The 17,064-nt window shown below is 36.1% G+C and overlaps 1 protein-coding gene across 4 annotated transcripts in view; it reads right to left on the bottom strand.

The window, feature by feature from the left end:
- The window catches only part of RAB6A (RAB6A, member RAS oncogene family), an 82,900-nt gene that overhangs the window by 33,459 nt on the left and 32,377 nt on the right, over nucleotides 1-17,064 (bottom strand). For 2 of the 4 annotated variants that reach the window (XM_023645762.2, XM_070274464.1), the window contains exons 3-5: nucleotides 7,771-7,824; nucleotides 6,100-6,205; nucleotides 4,161-4,272 (exon numbers count right to left, since the gene is read on the bottom strand). In XM_023645762.2, coding sequence (XP_023501530.1) covers nucleotides 4,161-4,272; nucleotides 6,100-6,205; nucleotides 7,771-7,824 — 272 coding nt within the window. Of the gene's footprint in view, nucleotides 1-4,160; nucleotides 4,273-6,099; nucleotides 6,206-6,271; nucleotides 6,378-7,770; nucleotides 7,825-17,064 lie in introns of all 4 variants that reach the window. The other 2 variants (XM_023645763.2, XM_070274465.1) reach the window with 1 other exon arrangement.

Raw genomic sequence — 17,064 nt, 5'->3', positions numbered from 1 at the left:
TCAAGTGCAAGGTTATCTCATTTATCTTCATGTTCCTAGTACCTAGCTGGCACATAGGTCTTTAATAAATATGCAAGTATTCCAATGAAATGAATCTAAACTATCAGCTGATAAACTCTGCTTTGTCACACACACACAGAAAACTGAAGCAATGCAAGAGAATTTTCACAAGCTCCCACACTACGTCTATCTACTGATCTACTTGTGTGTGTGCCCTTACATTCTACCTCTAGTCCTGTTACTATGGAGGAACTTTCTCCCCAAACTTAAGATTTATGTTCTAGATTCCACTCGCTTCTTGTCTACAAGAAGATATTATTCCAGAAATTCTCCATGCTCTAAAAACAAGGACATTCTCTTACATAACAATCCAATTGTTAATGTTTTACTACATCTGCTTGTTTTATCTTCTTATTCTCTATGTATTTATGTGTGTGTATAAATTTTTAAAACCACACATTTCTTTTCTTAACTATTTGAGATTAAGTTGACAATCTGTAGAACTTTAGTTCTAAATGTGTAAATTTCCTAAAAACAATTCTGTCAGATGCCCTAAAACTTACTTCTTGGACCTCTTCTCTATCTATAGTTACTCACTTGGTGATCCCATGCAGTCTCATAGTTTGGAATTCCATCTATATGCTGATGACTCCCAAACTTATCTATCTAGCCTGGACCACTACTCTGAATTCCAGACTCATATAGCCAGCTGCCTACCTGACATCTAATTAGATATTAGGATATCTAACAGCCATTCTAAACTTTAAATGACCCAAACTGAAGCCATGATATTCCATCCCAAATCAGCTCTTTATGCAGTCTCTTCTACTCAGTTAATGGCACTTATTCAGGCCAAGAATCTAGGTGTCATCTTTGACTCCTCCTTCTCCCACACAGCAAATTCCCTCTATCAGTGTGTATTCTATCCATTGCCTCTGTATATCCTGACAGTTCTACCTTGAAAATATATCTGAATGTGACCACTGATCACCACACAAGCTACCACTATCCTGGTCCATAACCATTTCTTGTTTGGATTGGCCCCTCACTTCTACTCTTATATATTTTCAAGAGAGCAAACGATGATCTATGAAAAGTTACTCCTCTGCTCAAAACCTCCAAACTCATTTAGAAAGAGACTTTGCTTTTTGCCCTACGTGACCTGGCCTTTGTTATCATTTCTTTTAAACCTCATTGCCTACTGCTCTTTTCATCACTCTCACCAGCTATATAGGCCTCCTTGTTGTTCCTCAAATAAGCTAAGTATATTTCCAACTCAGGGCTTTTTGCGTTTTCTGAGCTATCTGCCTAGGACCTTTCCTTCCTCAAGATATCTGCATAGTTAACTCTTACTTCCTTAGCCTCTCTACTCAAGTCACCAGTAATCTTCTCATATAATATTTCAAACTCACTCTTAACATTTCATATTCTCTTTCCCTGCTTTATTTTTTACCCATAGCATATATCACTATCAAACATCTTATGTATTTTTTTTACTTATTTGTTGTCTGGTTCAATAAAACGTTCCTTGAAGACTTGTCTTTTTGTTCCCTACTCTATCCTAGAGTAGCATCCTCTGAAACGTAAGTGATACTCGATAAATACTTCTTGAATGAATGATTATTAGTCTGTAAACCCTACACATGAAAGATTCCAGGCAGAAATCTTTCCTCATGTCAGAACCGTAAGTCACCCTAATAAAACGGCTGAAGGTTAGCTATAGCAATGATCCCAATCAGGGTTTGATTTTGTCACTCACTTAGGAAGACTCTTTAAAATATGGAGTCAAGGGCCCCACTCTAGACTGATTGAATAACAATATGTAGAAGCAGGATCAAAACCCCACAAATTTAAAAAGTTGACCTTTCTAGCCAGAATCTTAAAAGAGGGTCTAATAAGCCATATTTACCAAGTGATTCTCAGGTTTGAAACATCTGGGAGTCAGTGGACTACAGGGGACGGAAAGAGTACTGAGCATTTGGGTGTTTATACTGAGACACAACAGATATATTCTGGTCTTTCCTCCACGTTTTATCACAAAAAGTATTTAATTCTCAAAGAAAGTGATAATGACATTTAACTTGAATAGTTATTAAAACTTTTCTTCTGACTCCAAAAGTAATCAATTTTAAAAGACCAATCATCACAATAAAGTCCTCCATAATCTCACTCCCTTCCCTAAGATAGCTACAGTTAAGTTCCATAAATGTTTATGCAAATTTGTTCTAAGCAAAAGCATATATAAATCTACCATCTTTCAATTTTTTTTAACAGAAAGAGTATCATGCTATACACAGTGATTAAATAGTTTTGTAAGCTTCATGTGTTAGCAATAAATTCCTCTCATTCTTTTAAGTGGCTACAAGTATTTCACTTATAAAATGCTACTGCTACTGATGAACATTCAGATTGATTTTAATTTTTTACTATTACAAATAATATTGTAATAAACATTCTTATATGTTCATCTTCTCACATTTCTGTGGGAATATCTGTGGAATAAATTAGTGGAAGTGGATTTGAGTCAATGAGTATTTTAAATTCCAATGTTGTTAAACCGTTTCCCCCTCCAAATTGTATTAGCTACATTTTCAGTGTATGAGGCTTTTTGTTTATTCAGACTCTAGATGATACTGTGCATTATCAACCTTCTGAATAATGGCTGATCTAATAGATGAATATGATCTTTATATTTGTGTATTCAAACTTATCAATCTTTCCCATTATGGCTTCAGGGTTTCATGTCATGCTTATAAAAGACCACCCACTACCAAAAGATTTTCCTTTGATGCTTTTTTAAAAAGCATTTAAATCTTTTACTCATTTTAAAATTATTTTAGTGGAATGAACAAGGCTATAATTTTTTTAAATGTGAATAGCTGAAGGGTGAGAGTCTGGCAAAAATCACTGAGAAACATGGTAATTCCAGAGCAATGAACAAATACTACCTTAAAGAAAAATTATTGTAAATATAATTTAGATAAGTTTCTAGCATTTGTGTACTCAACTGAAACATTACGCAATAAAAGAACAGATGCTTATCAGCATCCTTTTAGAAAACTCTGGCTATAAAGGGAAACAATTCAGATTTACAATTTTTCTATCTAAAAATGAAGGTATCCAGGGACTCTCTAGTAGAATATATACCTATGTGATCTTCAAATTCTCATACTGGAGATAAATAAAGTAGTAAAGATTTATATGATGGCAAATTGATGTCCAAAAAATGATTTTCATAAAGAAAAGACAAAATCATACTTTTAAATTACTTCTAAATTAAGAAAGACATTTTTTGTCACCAAAGTGCCAATTCCAAATGAGGTACCAAGGGCAGAAATGGGCTTAACTTTTCCACAATCCTTTGAACATACTGGATTTCCTTGCAACATTTTAATTAATAGCACAAGTTCACTACCCGAATTTCAATATTCAACTCGTGAATAAACAAATAATAAATAGTAAAAGCTTCAACTGTTAAGTAAAATGGTCAAGACTATTTAAAGCAGAAAGAATATCTAGTAGGTCACTTAGGAATGCTGAAGGCAGATATTCAAGCCATGGGTTCTAAAGTGATGTTAATACATTTTGGATCCTGTGACTTGAATATGGCTTTGCTCATTTGACTAAGGTATCACAATCAGGCTATTCAGTTCAACCACACAGTCTGGCTCAATCATACAATTTAAGGGAAAAAAAAAAAAAACAAAGAAAAGAAAACACTACACCACTGAATTACAATGAATATTTATAAGAAGACTACCAAGAAAGTGTGCATTTAATCATTATAAATAATTTTTAAAGATAAGATTTATTTTTTAAAACATTTTGTTCTTTAACTGAACACTGCTCGTGTTTATGAGGCCTAAAACAAGCAAAACAGCTATCCACTTCATGTGTAAACAATCTTTTTTCCAAATTTAAATAATCTTGCATGAGAGTTATTCACACACGTAGTTACACAAAACAAAAACACTAATTTTCCTTTAAGGACTGAGTTTAATGTTTACATTTATATTTTAGGTTGCCACACTAAAGAAAACGGGGATATAAACTTAAGGATTAAACATGTCTCCTTTCAAAACAATTCTCCGGTAACAAAACTATTAGGCTGTTTAACAAAGAAATCAAACATTCCATACACGTACAAAATCACTCCATACCTCTTGTCAGCAAGGTCTGTTTTATTTCCTACTAGCATGATGATAACATCACTTCCTCTTTCTGTTCTGACATCATCAATCCATTTCGTAGTTTGCTGGAATGAGTTAACATCTGGTATGGGAGGGTGGACAGAGAGATTAGTGTTACTGCAAATGCCTCCCCAAGTCATGGACCAAAAAAAGAAAGAAAAAAAAAGCCCTGGAAGTTGGAAGGGGACTGGCACATTAGGACTCACTTTTAATGTGCCTGCAACATAACTCCATTTTATCTGAGTGCAACTGTCAGTGATCTAAACAAATCACAAGAATAAAATCGTTTAGATTCCTTTTATAGCAGTTTAAAATTTTTGGATGTGACCAAATGAGTGCAGTGTACTATATGCAATTGAAAAAAAACTTTTAAAATGTAAGGACAGCTATGGCAGATAATATGGTGTTACATTGCCACAACGCTTTTTTGATTACTTACACATACCAAACATGACAAAGAAAGCATCTCCAAAGTATGTCAGCCAGTAAGTCCCAACACATCCAGAAAATTTGTAAAGCCTTTAAATAGCTTTCAACACCACTCTATTTGCATTGCTTATTCAGTTTGTGATCACTTTAACTTGAAGTTTATTAGTTTTATGCATCAGAATCACTTATAACAAAATCCATCCTTTCTAGAACTGGATTCTAAGTAGAGTACTTCAACACTTTTTACATCAGCTAAAGAAAACAGTTCACTAATATTTTAACCTCATATACACAATTTTTAAAGAAAAATACACTAGGTTTCATTTGATTTGGTTAAAGTAAGCACAAACATTTTAAAGCTGCAAAACTTGTCAATGCACAATAATGAACATACATTATCTTAAACAAGTAGCAACCCAAAGTAAAGCTTCAAGGAAAGAAAGATGGCATATAGCACCTAACCGAAAAGAAAAAAAGAAAAAAAAAGTCTCTGAAGGCAAACTTCTAACTTAGAATTCCGCCATGGCAATTCTTAAGTAGATACGACTTCTGGTTGAACAGATATGAAGAAAAAAAAAGTAGCAGTATTACTAGTTCAAATCAATAGTTTGTTTATATAAGATGTTTTTAAAGAAGTCCAACATACAGTACTCTCTTGGTTTTTCTATAAATTATGGACCACTACATAGAATGATGTTTAATATTGCCTAATATATATCATAAACCAATTTACAAAGAATTTTAATCAGAGAGCATTTCCCTGTCAGTCACCAACGCTCCATGGAAAATTCACAGTCACTTAAAATGCCAAAGGCATTCTTCAGTCTTTAAGGAAAAGAAAAAGAGAAGACTATTACTTGTTTTAGTTTCCCATTTAAAATTTTTTTCTCAGAGAGAAACGAAAGTGTAATTTGTTAGCAACCAAGTAACACAGTCACAGAATCCAGATATGATTCAAATGAAAATGATTAGTAGAAAATTGCACATTGTGTTTTCTCTGCCTTCCTCTATAGACAGAGGATGGCTGGAAGGGGAAAGCAGAGAAAAGCTGGCTAGCGGAAGCTTTTAACAGGCTCAACAGAAGCCTTGGAGGATTTGGAAAACTTGGCAAGAGGCTTAAATGCAGATTATTTTATTTTAGAGAAATCTGAGATCAAGTTAAATGAAGAAGGAAACATTCTTCCAACCATAATTATGGTGTGGCTTAGGGATAACAGGATACTAAGAAAGCCTTGGAGAGGATTCATAATGGGACCTGAAGGAAAATTTTCAGGCAAAAAAACCCTGGCAAGTAGAAATAAAGCATATTGGTACAAACACCAAAGCAGATATCTCCGACCTAGGTGGTCTGTGATAAGTTTTGCTATGACAAAACTCATTTTTACATGCCAGTATGGAAAACAAGCACAAGACAAGAACATGCATGCAGCTAAGCTAAAGGATGAAAGAAGATTAGAAATGCGTAATTCCCCCCACTCACTTGTGATATCATAAACAACAACTGCCACAGTGGAGTCACGAATGTAGCTAGGAATCAAGCTCCTGAACCGCTCTTGACCTGCTGTGTCCCATAATTGCAATCGTACCTAACAATAAAATCAGTCAAACAAGCAAAAAAAGTAAGAAAGGTCAACCCATTGCAAAATACCTACTTGTGATATCGTAAACTACTACGGCTGCAGCAGAATCACGGATGTAACTGGGAATGAGGCTACGGAAACGTTCCTGACCCGCAGTATCCCACAGCTGCAGCCTGATCTGTGGGATGGGAAAAAGTAAATAAAAAAAAAAAAACCAAACTTATACTAAAAAGAAAAAAGAAATAATGTTTTTAAAAGGAGGAAGGTGGGAAAGAGGTAAAAAGGAGACTCATGCAGAAAGTTGCAGGGATGTGAGGAATGGAAGTAACATAAAACTTCTTTGCTTTTTCAACAGAGAGTAATATTAAAAATTTGCTTGCTCTGAAGGTACATGACTTATAAATGACAATGAGAAAGATTTCACAGAATCAGAAATACAGTTTCCTTTTTTCCCCTCCCTATAACTTCTCTTTGAATTCTATGCCTTCTAGACAGCAAAAGGTACAAGATGCTGATGTTTAAACAGTGAGCATAAAAGGAAAAATGAAAGTAAATGTCAACGAGCAGCCCAGGCTATCAGAGTAAAGGAATTAATGCTTCCCTGAAGCTAAAATGCCCCTTTTCATTGCATCCAGAACACTTTGAAATTGAGTCTCTGACTACTGTGCTTCTGTTTCTTCCACACATTTCTTCCCAGAACACTGTATATAATCTCATAACAAAGGAGAAACATCTTTTTGTAACCCTACAATACTTGTAAAGTTTCTTTACTTTCTTACTTTTTCACATCTACATTCAAGGAAGAAAAGCCTGAAAACCAGCATTAAGTTCTTCTATAATTATAAAACAGTTTCCAAGCTTTCAAATGTTAAGAAATAGCATGCTATATATTAGAACATAAAAGAGAACATCCAAAGAAAAAACTCACACACTTTTAAGAAACAGCATTAGAGATAATGTTTTTTTGAGTATAGGTCCCAAAATACTGCATTTCAGATAGTCACTGTTTAAGTGACAGAAATCTCTTCAAGGGATAGTGGGCTAGAATACAGAATTTACATTGTACTTAAAGGGAGCGTTCCAAAAGATGGAAGACAAAAATCCAACAAGTAAATACACGTCACTTTGGTGTACATCATATTCTGACAAACAAAATCTTGGAGTTCACAAACTGTGTGATATTCAAACGAAATCTTTCTGAATGTCTCAAGAGTGGCTGGCATTCCAAAGGTCTTTAGCAGCTGTCATTTCTTCATGAAAATACTCTATCATCTCAATACTAGTTGTCATCATTTTTCCAAATCAAGATGACAAATTTTGTTTAACAAGCCTATGGCCATCAAGTTTTACAAATACTTTGGCTTTCTCTCCCCTTTGGATTTCACTTGGGGATAAGAAGTCAGAATGCTAAGTACTACTCACCCATAATAAGTTTTTTTTCTAAACGCCTATAAACTAACTTTGGCAACTTTGCTAAACACTTCTTACAGTGACATCATTGATTATAGCTTTGATCATAGTTTTCTATCCTGGAGTGTTGCAGAAAATTGCACACTGAAAACATTACTCACTGTTCGATCCTCCAAATACATTGTTTTTGATAAAAAGTCAATACCAATTGTTGCCTGTAAAATAAAACAAAACAAAGTTAAAAAACAATAACAGCTTAATGGCAGCCAGCAATTTAGGGTTCAAATGGGAATTATGATTGCGGAAGAAATAATAAATAAATATCACAGCCAAGTAAGAATGAACAAAATTTTCAGTGATAATGGCTTCCACATTTAGGACTTGCCGTGTATTGGGGATTCTTTTAAGCCCTTTATGCCATCTCTAAACTTTATACATCTCTGCAAGGTAGCTATTATCATCCCTATTTTTCTCATTTTATAGATAACAGTATTGAGGTTCAGAGAAATAAAATAACTTGCCAAAGGACAGAAATCTTCTGCTGTAGAGTTTGGAGTAAGAGTCCAGATCTTTCCAATATACATTGATATATACATTTAAACATTTTAAAACTGTGGTAAATCACATAGAAAATGAACCATCTTAACGATTTTTTTAAAAGATTTTTTTTTAAAGACTTTATTTTTCCTTTTTCTCCCCAAAGCCCCCCAGTACATAGTTGTGTATTTTAGTTGTGGGTCCTTCTAGTTGTGGCACGTGGGACGCCACCTCAGTGTGGCTTGATGAGTGGTGCCATGTCCACCCCCAGAATCCAAACCCTGGGCCACCAAGGCAGAGCACACGAACTTAACCACTCGGCCACGGGGCCGGCCCCTAAAAGACTATTTTTTTAAGAGCAGTTTTAGGTTCATAGCAAAACTGAGAGGAAGGTACAGAGATTTCCCATATACTCCTTGCCCCTGCATATGCATAGCATCCCCTATTACCAACATCCCCTACCAGAGTGGTACATTTGTTAAAACTGATAAATCTACACTGACACTGATACAGTTTTTTAAGAGGTTTTATTTTTAAATTGTGCTAAAAAAATACATATCATAAAATTTAACATTTTACCCATTTTAAGTGTACAATTCAATGGCATTAATTACATTCACAATGATGTACAACTGTCAACACTATTTCCAAAACTTTTTCATTACTCCAAACAGAAACACTGTGCCAATTAAGCAATAACTTATAATGGATATACCACAAATTGTTTATCCATTCATCTAGTGATTGGACATTTGGATTGTTTCCACCTTTTGGCTACTGTGAATTCCTGTTCTCAATTCTTTTCAGCAGATATCTAGGAGTGGAACTGCTAGGCCATATGGTTACTCCATTCAACTTCGTGAGGAAACGTCAGACTTTTCAACAGTGGCTGTACCATTTTAAATTCCCACTAGTGATGCATGAAGGTTCCAATTTTTCCAGATCCTTGCCAACATTTGTTATTTTCCTTTTTTTATAAATAATAGCCACCCTAGTAGGTGAGAAGTGGAATCTTATTGTAGTTTTGACTTGCAGTTCTCTAATGACTAATGATGTTGAACATCTTTTCATGTGCTTATTGGCCATTTGTATATCCTCTCTGGAGAAATTTCTATTCAAGTCCTTTACTCATTTTTAAATTTGAGTTTGTCGTTTTGTCACTGATTTGTAGGAGTTTTTAATACATTCTGGATATTAAACTCTTATCAAATATGTAATTTTAAAATATTTCGTCTCATTCTGTAGGTTGGGCCTGGCATCTTTATCGAAAATAAACTGTCAATAGACCTATAGGTTTATTTATGGGCTCTCAATTCTATTCCATTGGTCTATATGTCTACCCCTGTGCCAGTACCACACTGCTTTGATTATTGTACTTTTGTAGTAAGTTCTGAAATAAGGAAGTGTAAGTTCTCCAACTTTATTTTTCTTTTTCAAAGCTGTTTTGGCTATTGCACATCGGGATCGGCTCTTTCATTTCTAAAAAAAACGGCAGTAGGAATTTTGATAGAGATTGCATTGAATCTGTAGATTGCTTTGGGGAGTTAGTATTGATATCTTAACAATATTAAGTCTTCCAATCCATTTACCTGAGATGTCTCTCCCTTTATTTAGGTCTTAATTTTTTTGAGCAGTTTTGTAAATTTCAGTTACACACAGGCTTTTATTAAAAAAAAAAAAGAAAGAAAGAAGCTTCCTCCTTTATCTAAACTATGTGACTATGTATTTCAATTATGTTCCTAAATTTAGGGCTTAAATACATCAACTTAAGTACTAATTCCATTTTATGACATTCAACCTGATAATGTATATCCTACTCTGCCATAAGGTTTAAAAAGTTGAATTACTACACAAGAGCATCTAATTGACAAACCTGAGGAATGTACAGGAATGGTATATGGTTACCTTTAAGAAATGTCACCAGTAGAACCTCGTTTACTCAGACAGTGTGGCAGAGGCAGCTAATTGCCTACATAAATATCCATCTTGCCCTTATTTAAATCCATACTTTTCCCATTAAAAAGACTATATTTTCCAGCCTTCTCTAAGTTTTAAATAAATGGCGTTGACTCAGGTAGAGGGTGAAAAACAAGAATAACTTAGAAGAATCACTTCCAGACTCTAGCTAAAAAGAACAGTTTCCCAGGTAACAGTTTTTTGCTTTCACTTTGACATAATGCCTAAATTTTGGTCAATTAAGGACTCTTCTGGCCAACCAGTTTCCTCTTCTGTAAATGAAATCAATTCAGTGCCAAGAAATCATACATAGAGCATGAATTAAGAATTACATAAATTTTTTTTTTTCCCTCTGAGGAAGACTGGCCCTGAGTTAACATGTGTTGCTGATTTTCCTCCACTTTATATGTGGGTCACTGCCACAGCATGGCTGATGAGTGGCAGAGGTCCACGCCTGGAATCGGAACATGCAAACCCCGGCTGCCAAAGCAGAGTGCACCAAACTCAACCACTATGCCATTGGGCCAGCACCTAAAATTCATTTTTTTGTGTGAAATGAAACTGAACTTAAACTAAGTTTCAGATATACATTACATTTAGCTTACATTAGCCAAATAAATTTCTAGCAATGAGACTAGCTCTTTAGTTATTCATTTCAGAAGTCTTCCTGTTGTGTGTGTGGTTGGGGTGGGAGAAGGCTATCTTCAAATGATTCACTGAAGCACTCTTCACCTAATAACAAAGTTGCCAGCTAAGCACATTCGGTCAATTCTTCATATTCAAAGACAATACCTGATATACTATCAAGCCAATTTCCCTAAGTAAGGATGTAGGGTGCTATATCATCCCAATTTTCTTGTTACAGCTAAACTAAGACATATCTAGCAGTGTACCTAATTCTTACAAAAACTTGTAGCTCATATTGTTAACTAGCGTCTTCTACTACTGCCAAAGTACAATGATATTTTGGCTTCATTAGTCACAACTTTTTCACAAAGAGTAAATCTTTCCATATTTGTCAAATTCTATATAACTTCACCCCATCAACATCACTGCCCTTATAAATGTCCGACTGAACAGCAGCAATAGTCTCTGCATTGAAAAAACAGCAACGGGACTTTCAAATATGCCTCTTTAATTTCACAACTTGGGTATAACAAAATTCTTTAGAAACACCCAGAGAACCCTAAATACAGGCTCTAGTTCATAATTCTTTAGCCTAAGATTCTGACCCTAGTTTAGATTTTTTAGTTTATGGTATTTGGTTCTACTCCCAAAGATTTGAGCTTACACTCTCAGTCATTTGCCACATATGGCTCAATGACATAAATACTTTTTTCAGTCCCTGAGACTGGTATTTGTAGCTTCTCTGCTGAGGATAGATAGAAACATTGCTCAGAATCAAAATACTGTATACAGAGCAGGTCATCTAGGTGAAGCCTATAAGCTGTCGAGTTGCAGGGACCTAGAAAATTGGGGATACATGATCTAAAGGGATCCAAAAGAAAAAGAAGCACTCTTGCTCATTAACTATTTTTCACTTCTAAACTTGCTTTTTTCATGTCTTAAGAGGTGGCTAAACCATTTCTGAAATATTCAAAAGAATGATAATAAAATACATACAGTTCATATTCATTAGCTTTTTATTTAAATGACTTTCTGTAAATGGCAGATTTATATTTTAGTCATCTCTGTTCCGTGATCTTTATGGTTTTTAATAAATGGCTTAATTAAAAGCAAATTCCTTTTGGGATGATGGAAATGTTCTTAATCTTGATTCTGGTGGTAGTTTCATAGGTATATATCTGTCAACACATCAATTTAAGAGCGCTTTGTCTATTTTGGATAATAGTCTTTTGTCATAGTGTCTTATGCAAATATTTTATCCCAGTTTGTGGCTTGTCTTCTCATTCTCTTGAAACTGTCTTCTGCAGAGCAGAAGTTTTTTAATTTTAATAAAGTCTAGCTTATCAATGGTTTCTTTTATGGATTTTGCCTTTGTTGTTGTATGTAAAAAGTCACCGCCATATCCAAGGCCATCTAGGTTTTCTCCAATGTTATCTTCTAGGAGTTTTATACTTTTACGTTTCACATTGAGGTCTGTGATGCATTTTGAGTTAATTTTTGTGAAAGGTGTAACCTCTATGTTCAGATTTATTACTTTGCATGTGGATATCCAGTTGTTCCAGCACCACTGCCGAAGAGACTATCTTTGCTCTATTGTATTGCTTTTGCTCCTTTGTCAAAGATCAGTTGACTACATTCATGTGGGTCTATTTCTGAACTCTCTATTCTGTTTGTGAAATAATAAGAAATATATATTGGTCTCTGTCCCCAATTTCTCACACAGGGCTCCTGAAACCTTTGTAAATTCCTAAGTGATAAGAGCACTAGGAGTGGGGGCCGGACCCGTGGCCGAGTGGGAGTGGTTAAGTTTGCACGCTCCACTTTGGCAGCCCAGAGTTTTGCCTGTTCGGATCCCGGGCGTGGACATGGCACCCACCGCTCATCAAGCCATACTGAGGTAGCATTCCAAATGCCACAACTAGAAGGACTCATAACTAAAAATACACAACTATGTAGCAGGGGGCTTTGAGGAGGAAAAGGAAAAATAAAAATAAATAAAATAAATAAAATTTTAAAAAAGAGCACTAGGAGCATCTCTTGTTCTAATGAGGCAACTCTGGGTGCCTCCTAGATGGGGGCTAGTCACCAGAAAGACCAAGCCATGATTAGAACTTTGGAATTTTCAGCCCCACTCCCTGTTCTCTAGAGAGGGCAGAGGGGTGGAAATGGACTTAATAATTGACCATGCCTCTGTGACGAAGCCTCCTTAAAAATCCCAAAACTACAGGGTTCAGAGAGCTTCCAGGTTGTGGACACATCCATAAGCTGGGAAGGTGATGCACCTCAACTACATGCGGATAGAAGCTCTTGTACTCTGGACCCTCCCAGACCTCGCCCTATGTATCTTTTCATCAGACTGTTCATCTATATCCTTTATCATATCCTTTAATAAACAGGTAAACATAAGTAAGTGTTTCCCTGACTTCTGTGAGCTGTTCTAGCAAATCATCAAATTGAAGGGGGAGGAGCTCATAGGAACCTGATTTGTAGCCATATAGGACAGAAGTTGTGGGTAACCTGGGGAGCTACCACTTGCAATTGGCATCTGAATTGGGGGGCAGTCTTGTGACACTGTGGGATCTGATGCTATCACCATGTAGAGAATGTCAGAATTGAGTTAAATTGCAGGACACCCAGCTGGTGTCACAGAATTGTTTGGTGTGGGAAAGTCCCCACTCATCTGGTGTCAGGAATGATGTGAGTGTGGTGGCAGTATGACAGTAAAGGAGAAACACAGGTTTGGAAAACGAGGTTTTTTCCAAACCTTGTTCCACTGATCTATTTATCTGTTCTTTTGCCAATATCACACTGTCTTGATTACTGTTGCTTTATAGTATGCCCTGAAGTTGGGTAGCATCAGTCCTCTGACTTTGTTCTTCTCCTTCAATATTGTGTTGGCTATTCTAGGTCTTTTGCCTCTCTATATAAATTTTAGAATCAGCTTGTCAATATCTACAAACAACTTGCTGGGATTTTGATTGGATTGTGTTGAATCTATGGACCTAGCTGGGAACAACTGACAACTTGACAATATTGAGTATTCCTATTGAAGAACACAGAATATCTCTCCATTTATTTCTTCTTTGATATCTTTTTGTTTTTTTGAGGAAGATTAGCCCTGAGCTAACATCTGCTGCCAATCTTCCTCTTTTTGCTGGGGAAGACTGGCCCTGAGCTAACATCCGTATTCTTCTTCCTCTACTTTATATGTGGGATGCCTACCACAGCATGGTTTGCCAAGCGGTGCCATGTCCCCACCCAGGATCCGAACCGGTGAACCCTGGGCCACCGAAGCAGAACGTGCACACTTAACTGCTGCACCACTGGGCCAACCCCTTCTTTGATATCTTTCACTAGCGTTTCATAGTTTTTTCCACATAGAGATCTGGTACATATTTTGTCAGATTTATGCCTAAGTATTTCATTTTGCATGATGCTAATGTAAATGGTATTGTTTTTTTAATCTTAAATTCCATTCGCTTGTTGCTAATATACAGGAAAGCAACTGACTTTATATATTAACCTTGTATCCTACAATCTTGCTATACAATCACTTACTAGTTCCAGGAGTTTTTTTGTTGATTCTCTGGGATTTTCTACAAAGACAGTCATGATCATTTGCAAACAAAGACAGTTTTATTTCTTCCTTCCCAATCTGTATACTGTCTATTTCCTGTTTTTTGCCTTACTGCATTAGTGAGGATTTCCAGTACAATGCTCAAAAGCAGAGGTGAGAGGGGACATCCTTGCTTTGTTCCTGATCTTAGTGGGAAAGTTTTGAGCTTCTTACCATTAAGTATGATGTCAGATACAGGCTTTTTAAAAGATATTCTTTATCAAGTTGAGCAAGTTCCTCTCTATTCCTAGTTTACTGGAAGTTTTTATCATGAATGAGCGTTGCATTTTGTCAAATACTTTTTCTGCATCTACTGATATGATCAACTTACGACTTTTGAAAATGTATAAAAATGTTTATGAAGAATTTTCAAGTAAAAAAGTGGCAATAATAAACTGAACCCCATATATCTGTCCTCAAATTTCCAGAATTATCAAACAAGAATACCCATCTAGACATTTAGGTTTAAAGCTTTCCACAAGGTGCAAAGGCTGTGAGATAAGAGGGGCCCCTAACGAGTTCAAGGAACAGCAAAGAGGTTTCTGCAGCTGGAGATTTGAGAATGCGGGGAAAGTAGTAGAGATGAGATCACAAAGGTAATGAAGTAGGGAGGACAACAGGGTCTTAACAGGCTAGTACTATTCAAAGAGTAGTCCAATGACTGATGCTAGCCCCAACTGTTACCAGTCCACAGCAAGGTACTATAAATAAGATGGAATATTCAGAAGAATGACCTGATATGACTTTTTTTCACAGCTTTATAGAGATAAAATTCACATACCATACAATTCAACCATTTAAAGTAATACAATTCAATGGTTTTTAAAAAAATTTTTATTGAGATTATGATAGTTTACAATTTTGTGAAACATCAGTTGTAAATAATTGTTTGTCAGTTGTGTTGCAGGTGTACCACTTCACCCTCTGTGCCCACCCCTCACCCCCTCTTTCCCCTGGAAGCCACTAATCTGTTCTCTTTGTCTACATGTTTAACTTCCACATGTGAGTGGAGTCACAGAGAGATTGTCCTTCTCTATCGGGCTTATTTCACTTAACATAATACCCTCAAGGTCCATCCATGTTGTTGTGAATGGGACGATTTTATTCCTTTTCATGGCTGAGTAGCATTCCATTGTGTATATATACCATATCTTCTTTATCCAATCATCAGCTGATGGGCACTTAGGTTGCTTCCACATCTTGGCTACTGTAAATAATGCTGCAATGAACATGGGGGTGCATGCGACTTTTGGAATTGCTGATTTCAAGTTCTTTGAACAGATACCCAGTAGTGGGATGGCCAGATCATATGGGATTTGTATTTTCAATTTTTTGAGAAATCTCCATACTGTTTTTCATAGTGGCTGCACCAGTTTGCATTCCCACCAGCAGTGTGTGAGGGTTCCTTCTTCTCCACAACCTCTCCAACATTTGTTACTTTTTGTTTTGGTTGTTTTTGCCATTCTAATGGGCGTAAGGTGATATCTTAGTGTAGTTTTGATTTGCATTTCCCTGATGATCAGTGATGATGACCATCTTTTCATGTGCCTATTGGCCATCCATCTATCTTCTTTGGAGAAATGTCTGTTCACATCTCCTGCCCATTTTTTGAGCGGGTTGTTTGATTTTTTGTTGTTGAGTTGTGTGAGTTCTTTATATATTATGGAGATCAACCCTGTGTCAGGTATATGACTTGCAAATATTTTTTCCCAATTAGTGAGTTGTTTTTTTGTTTCAATCCTGTTTTCCCTTGTCTTGAAGAAGCTCTTTAGTCTGATGAAGTCCCATTTGTTTATTCTTTCTATTGTTTCCCTCATCTGAGAAGACATGGTGTCCAAAAAGATCCTTTTAACACTGATGTCAAAGAGTGTACTGCCTATATTTTCTTCTGGAAGCCTTATGGTTTCAGGTCTTACCTTTAGGTCTTTGATCCATTTTGAGTTTATTTTTGTGAATGGTGAAAAAGAATGGTCAATTTTCATTCTTTTACATGCGGCTTTCCAGTTTCCCCAGCACCATTTGTTGAAGAGACTTTCTTTTCTCCATTGTAGGTCCTCAGCTCCTTTGTCGAAGATTAGCTGTCCATAGATGTGTGGTTGTATTTCTGGGCTTTCAATTCTGTTCCATTGATCTGTGCACCTGTTTTTGTACCAGTACCATGCTGTTTTGATTACCGTAGCTTTGTAGTATGTTTTGAGGTCAGGGATTGTGATGCCTCCAGCTTTGTTCTTTTTTCTCAGGATTGCTTTAGCAATTCGGGGTCTTTTGTTGCCCCATATGAATTTTAGGGTTCTTTCTTCTAATTCTGTAAAGAATGTCATTGGGATTCTGATTGGGATTGCACTGAAACTGTAGATTGCTTTAGGTAGTATGGACATTTTAACTATGTTTATTCTTCCAATCCACGTGCATGGAATGTCTTTCCCTCTCTTTATGTCGTCATCAATTTCTTTCAGGAAAGTCCTGTAGTTTTCGTTGTATAGGTCTTTCACTTCCACAATTCAATGGTTTTTATTATATTCACAGAATTACACAGCTATCACCACAATCAATTTTGGAATATTTTCACCACTGACTTTTAACTTATAGGAGAATCATTCTGGCCATCCTGTTGAAATTAACCCAATGGTGGGCAAGGGAAGCAGAGAGCTCATTTAGGAGGCTATTTTTGGTGACTTGGACCAGTGTGGTTTTAGTTGGGGTGGAAGAAGGGAAAGAA

The sequence above is a fragment of the Equus caballus genome, chromosome 7 (genome assembly GCF_041296265.1).
Source record: "Equus caballus isolate H_3958 breed thoroughbred chromosome 7, TB-T2T, whole genome shotgun sequence".
Lineage (NCBI taxonomy): Eukaryota > Metazoa > Chordata > Mammalia > Perissodactyla > Equidae > Equus > Equus caballus.
The sequence above is the reverse complement of the archived record's forward strand: the minus strand, read 5'-3'. Positions and strand labels throughout refer to the sequence as shown.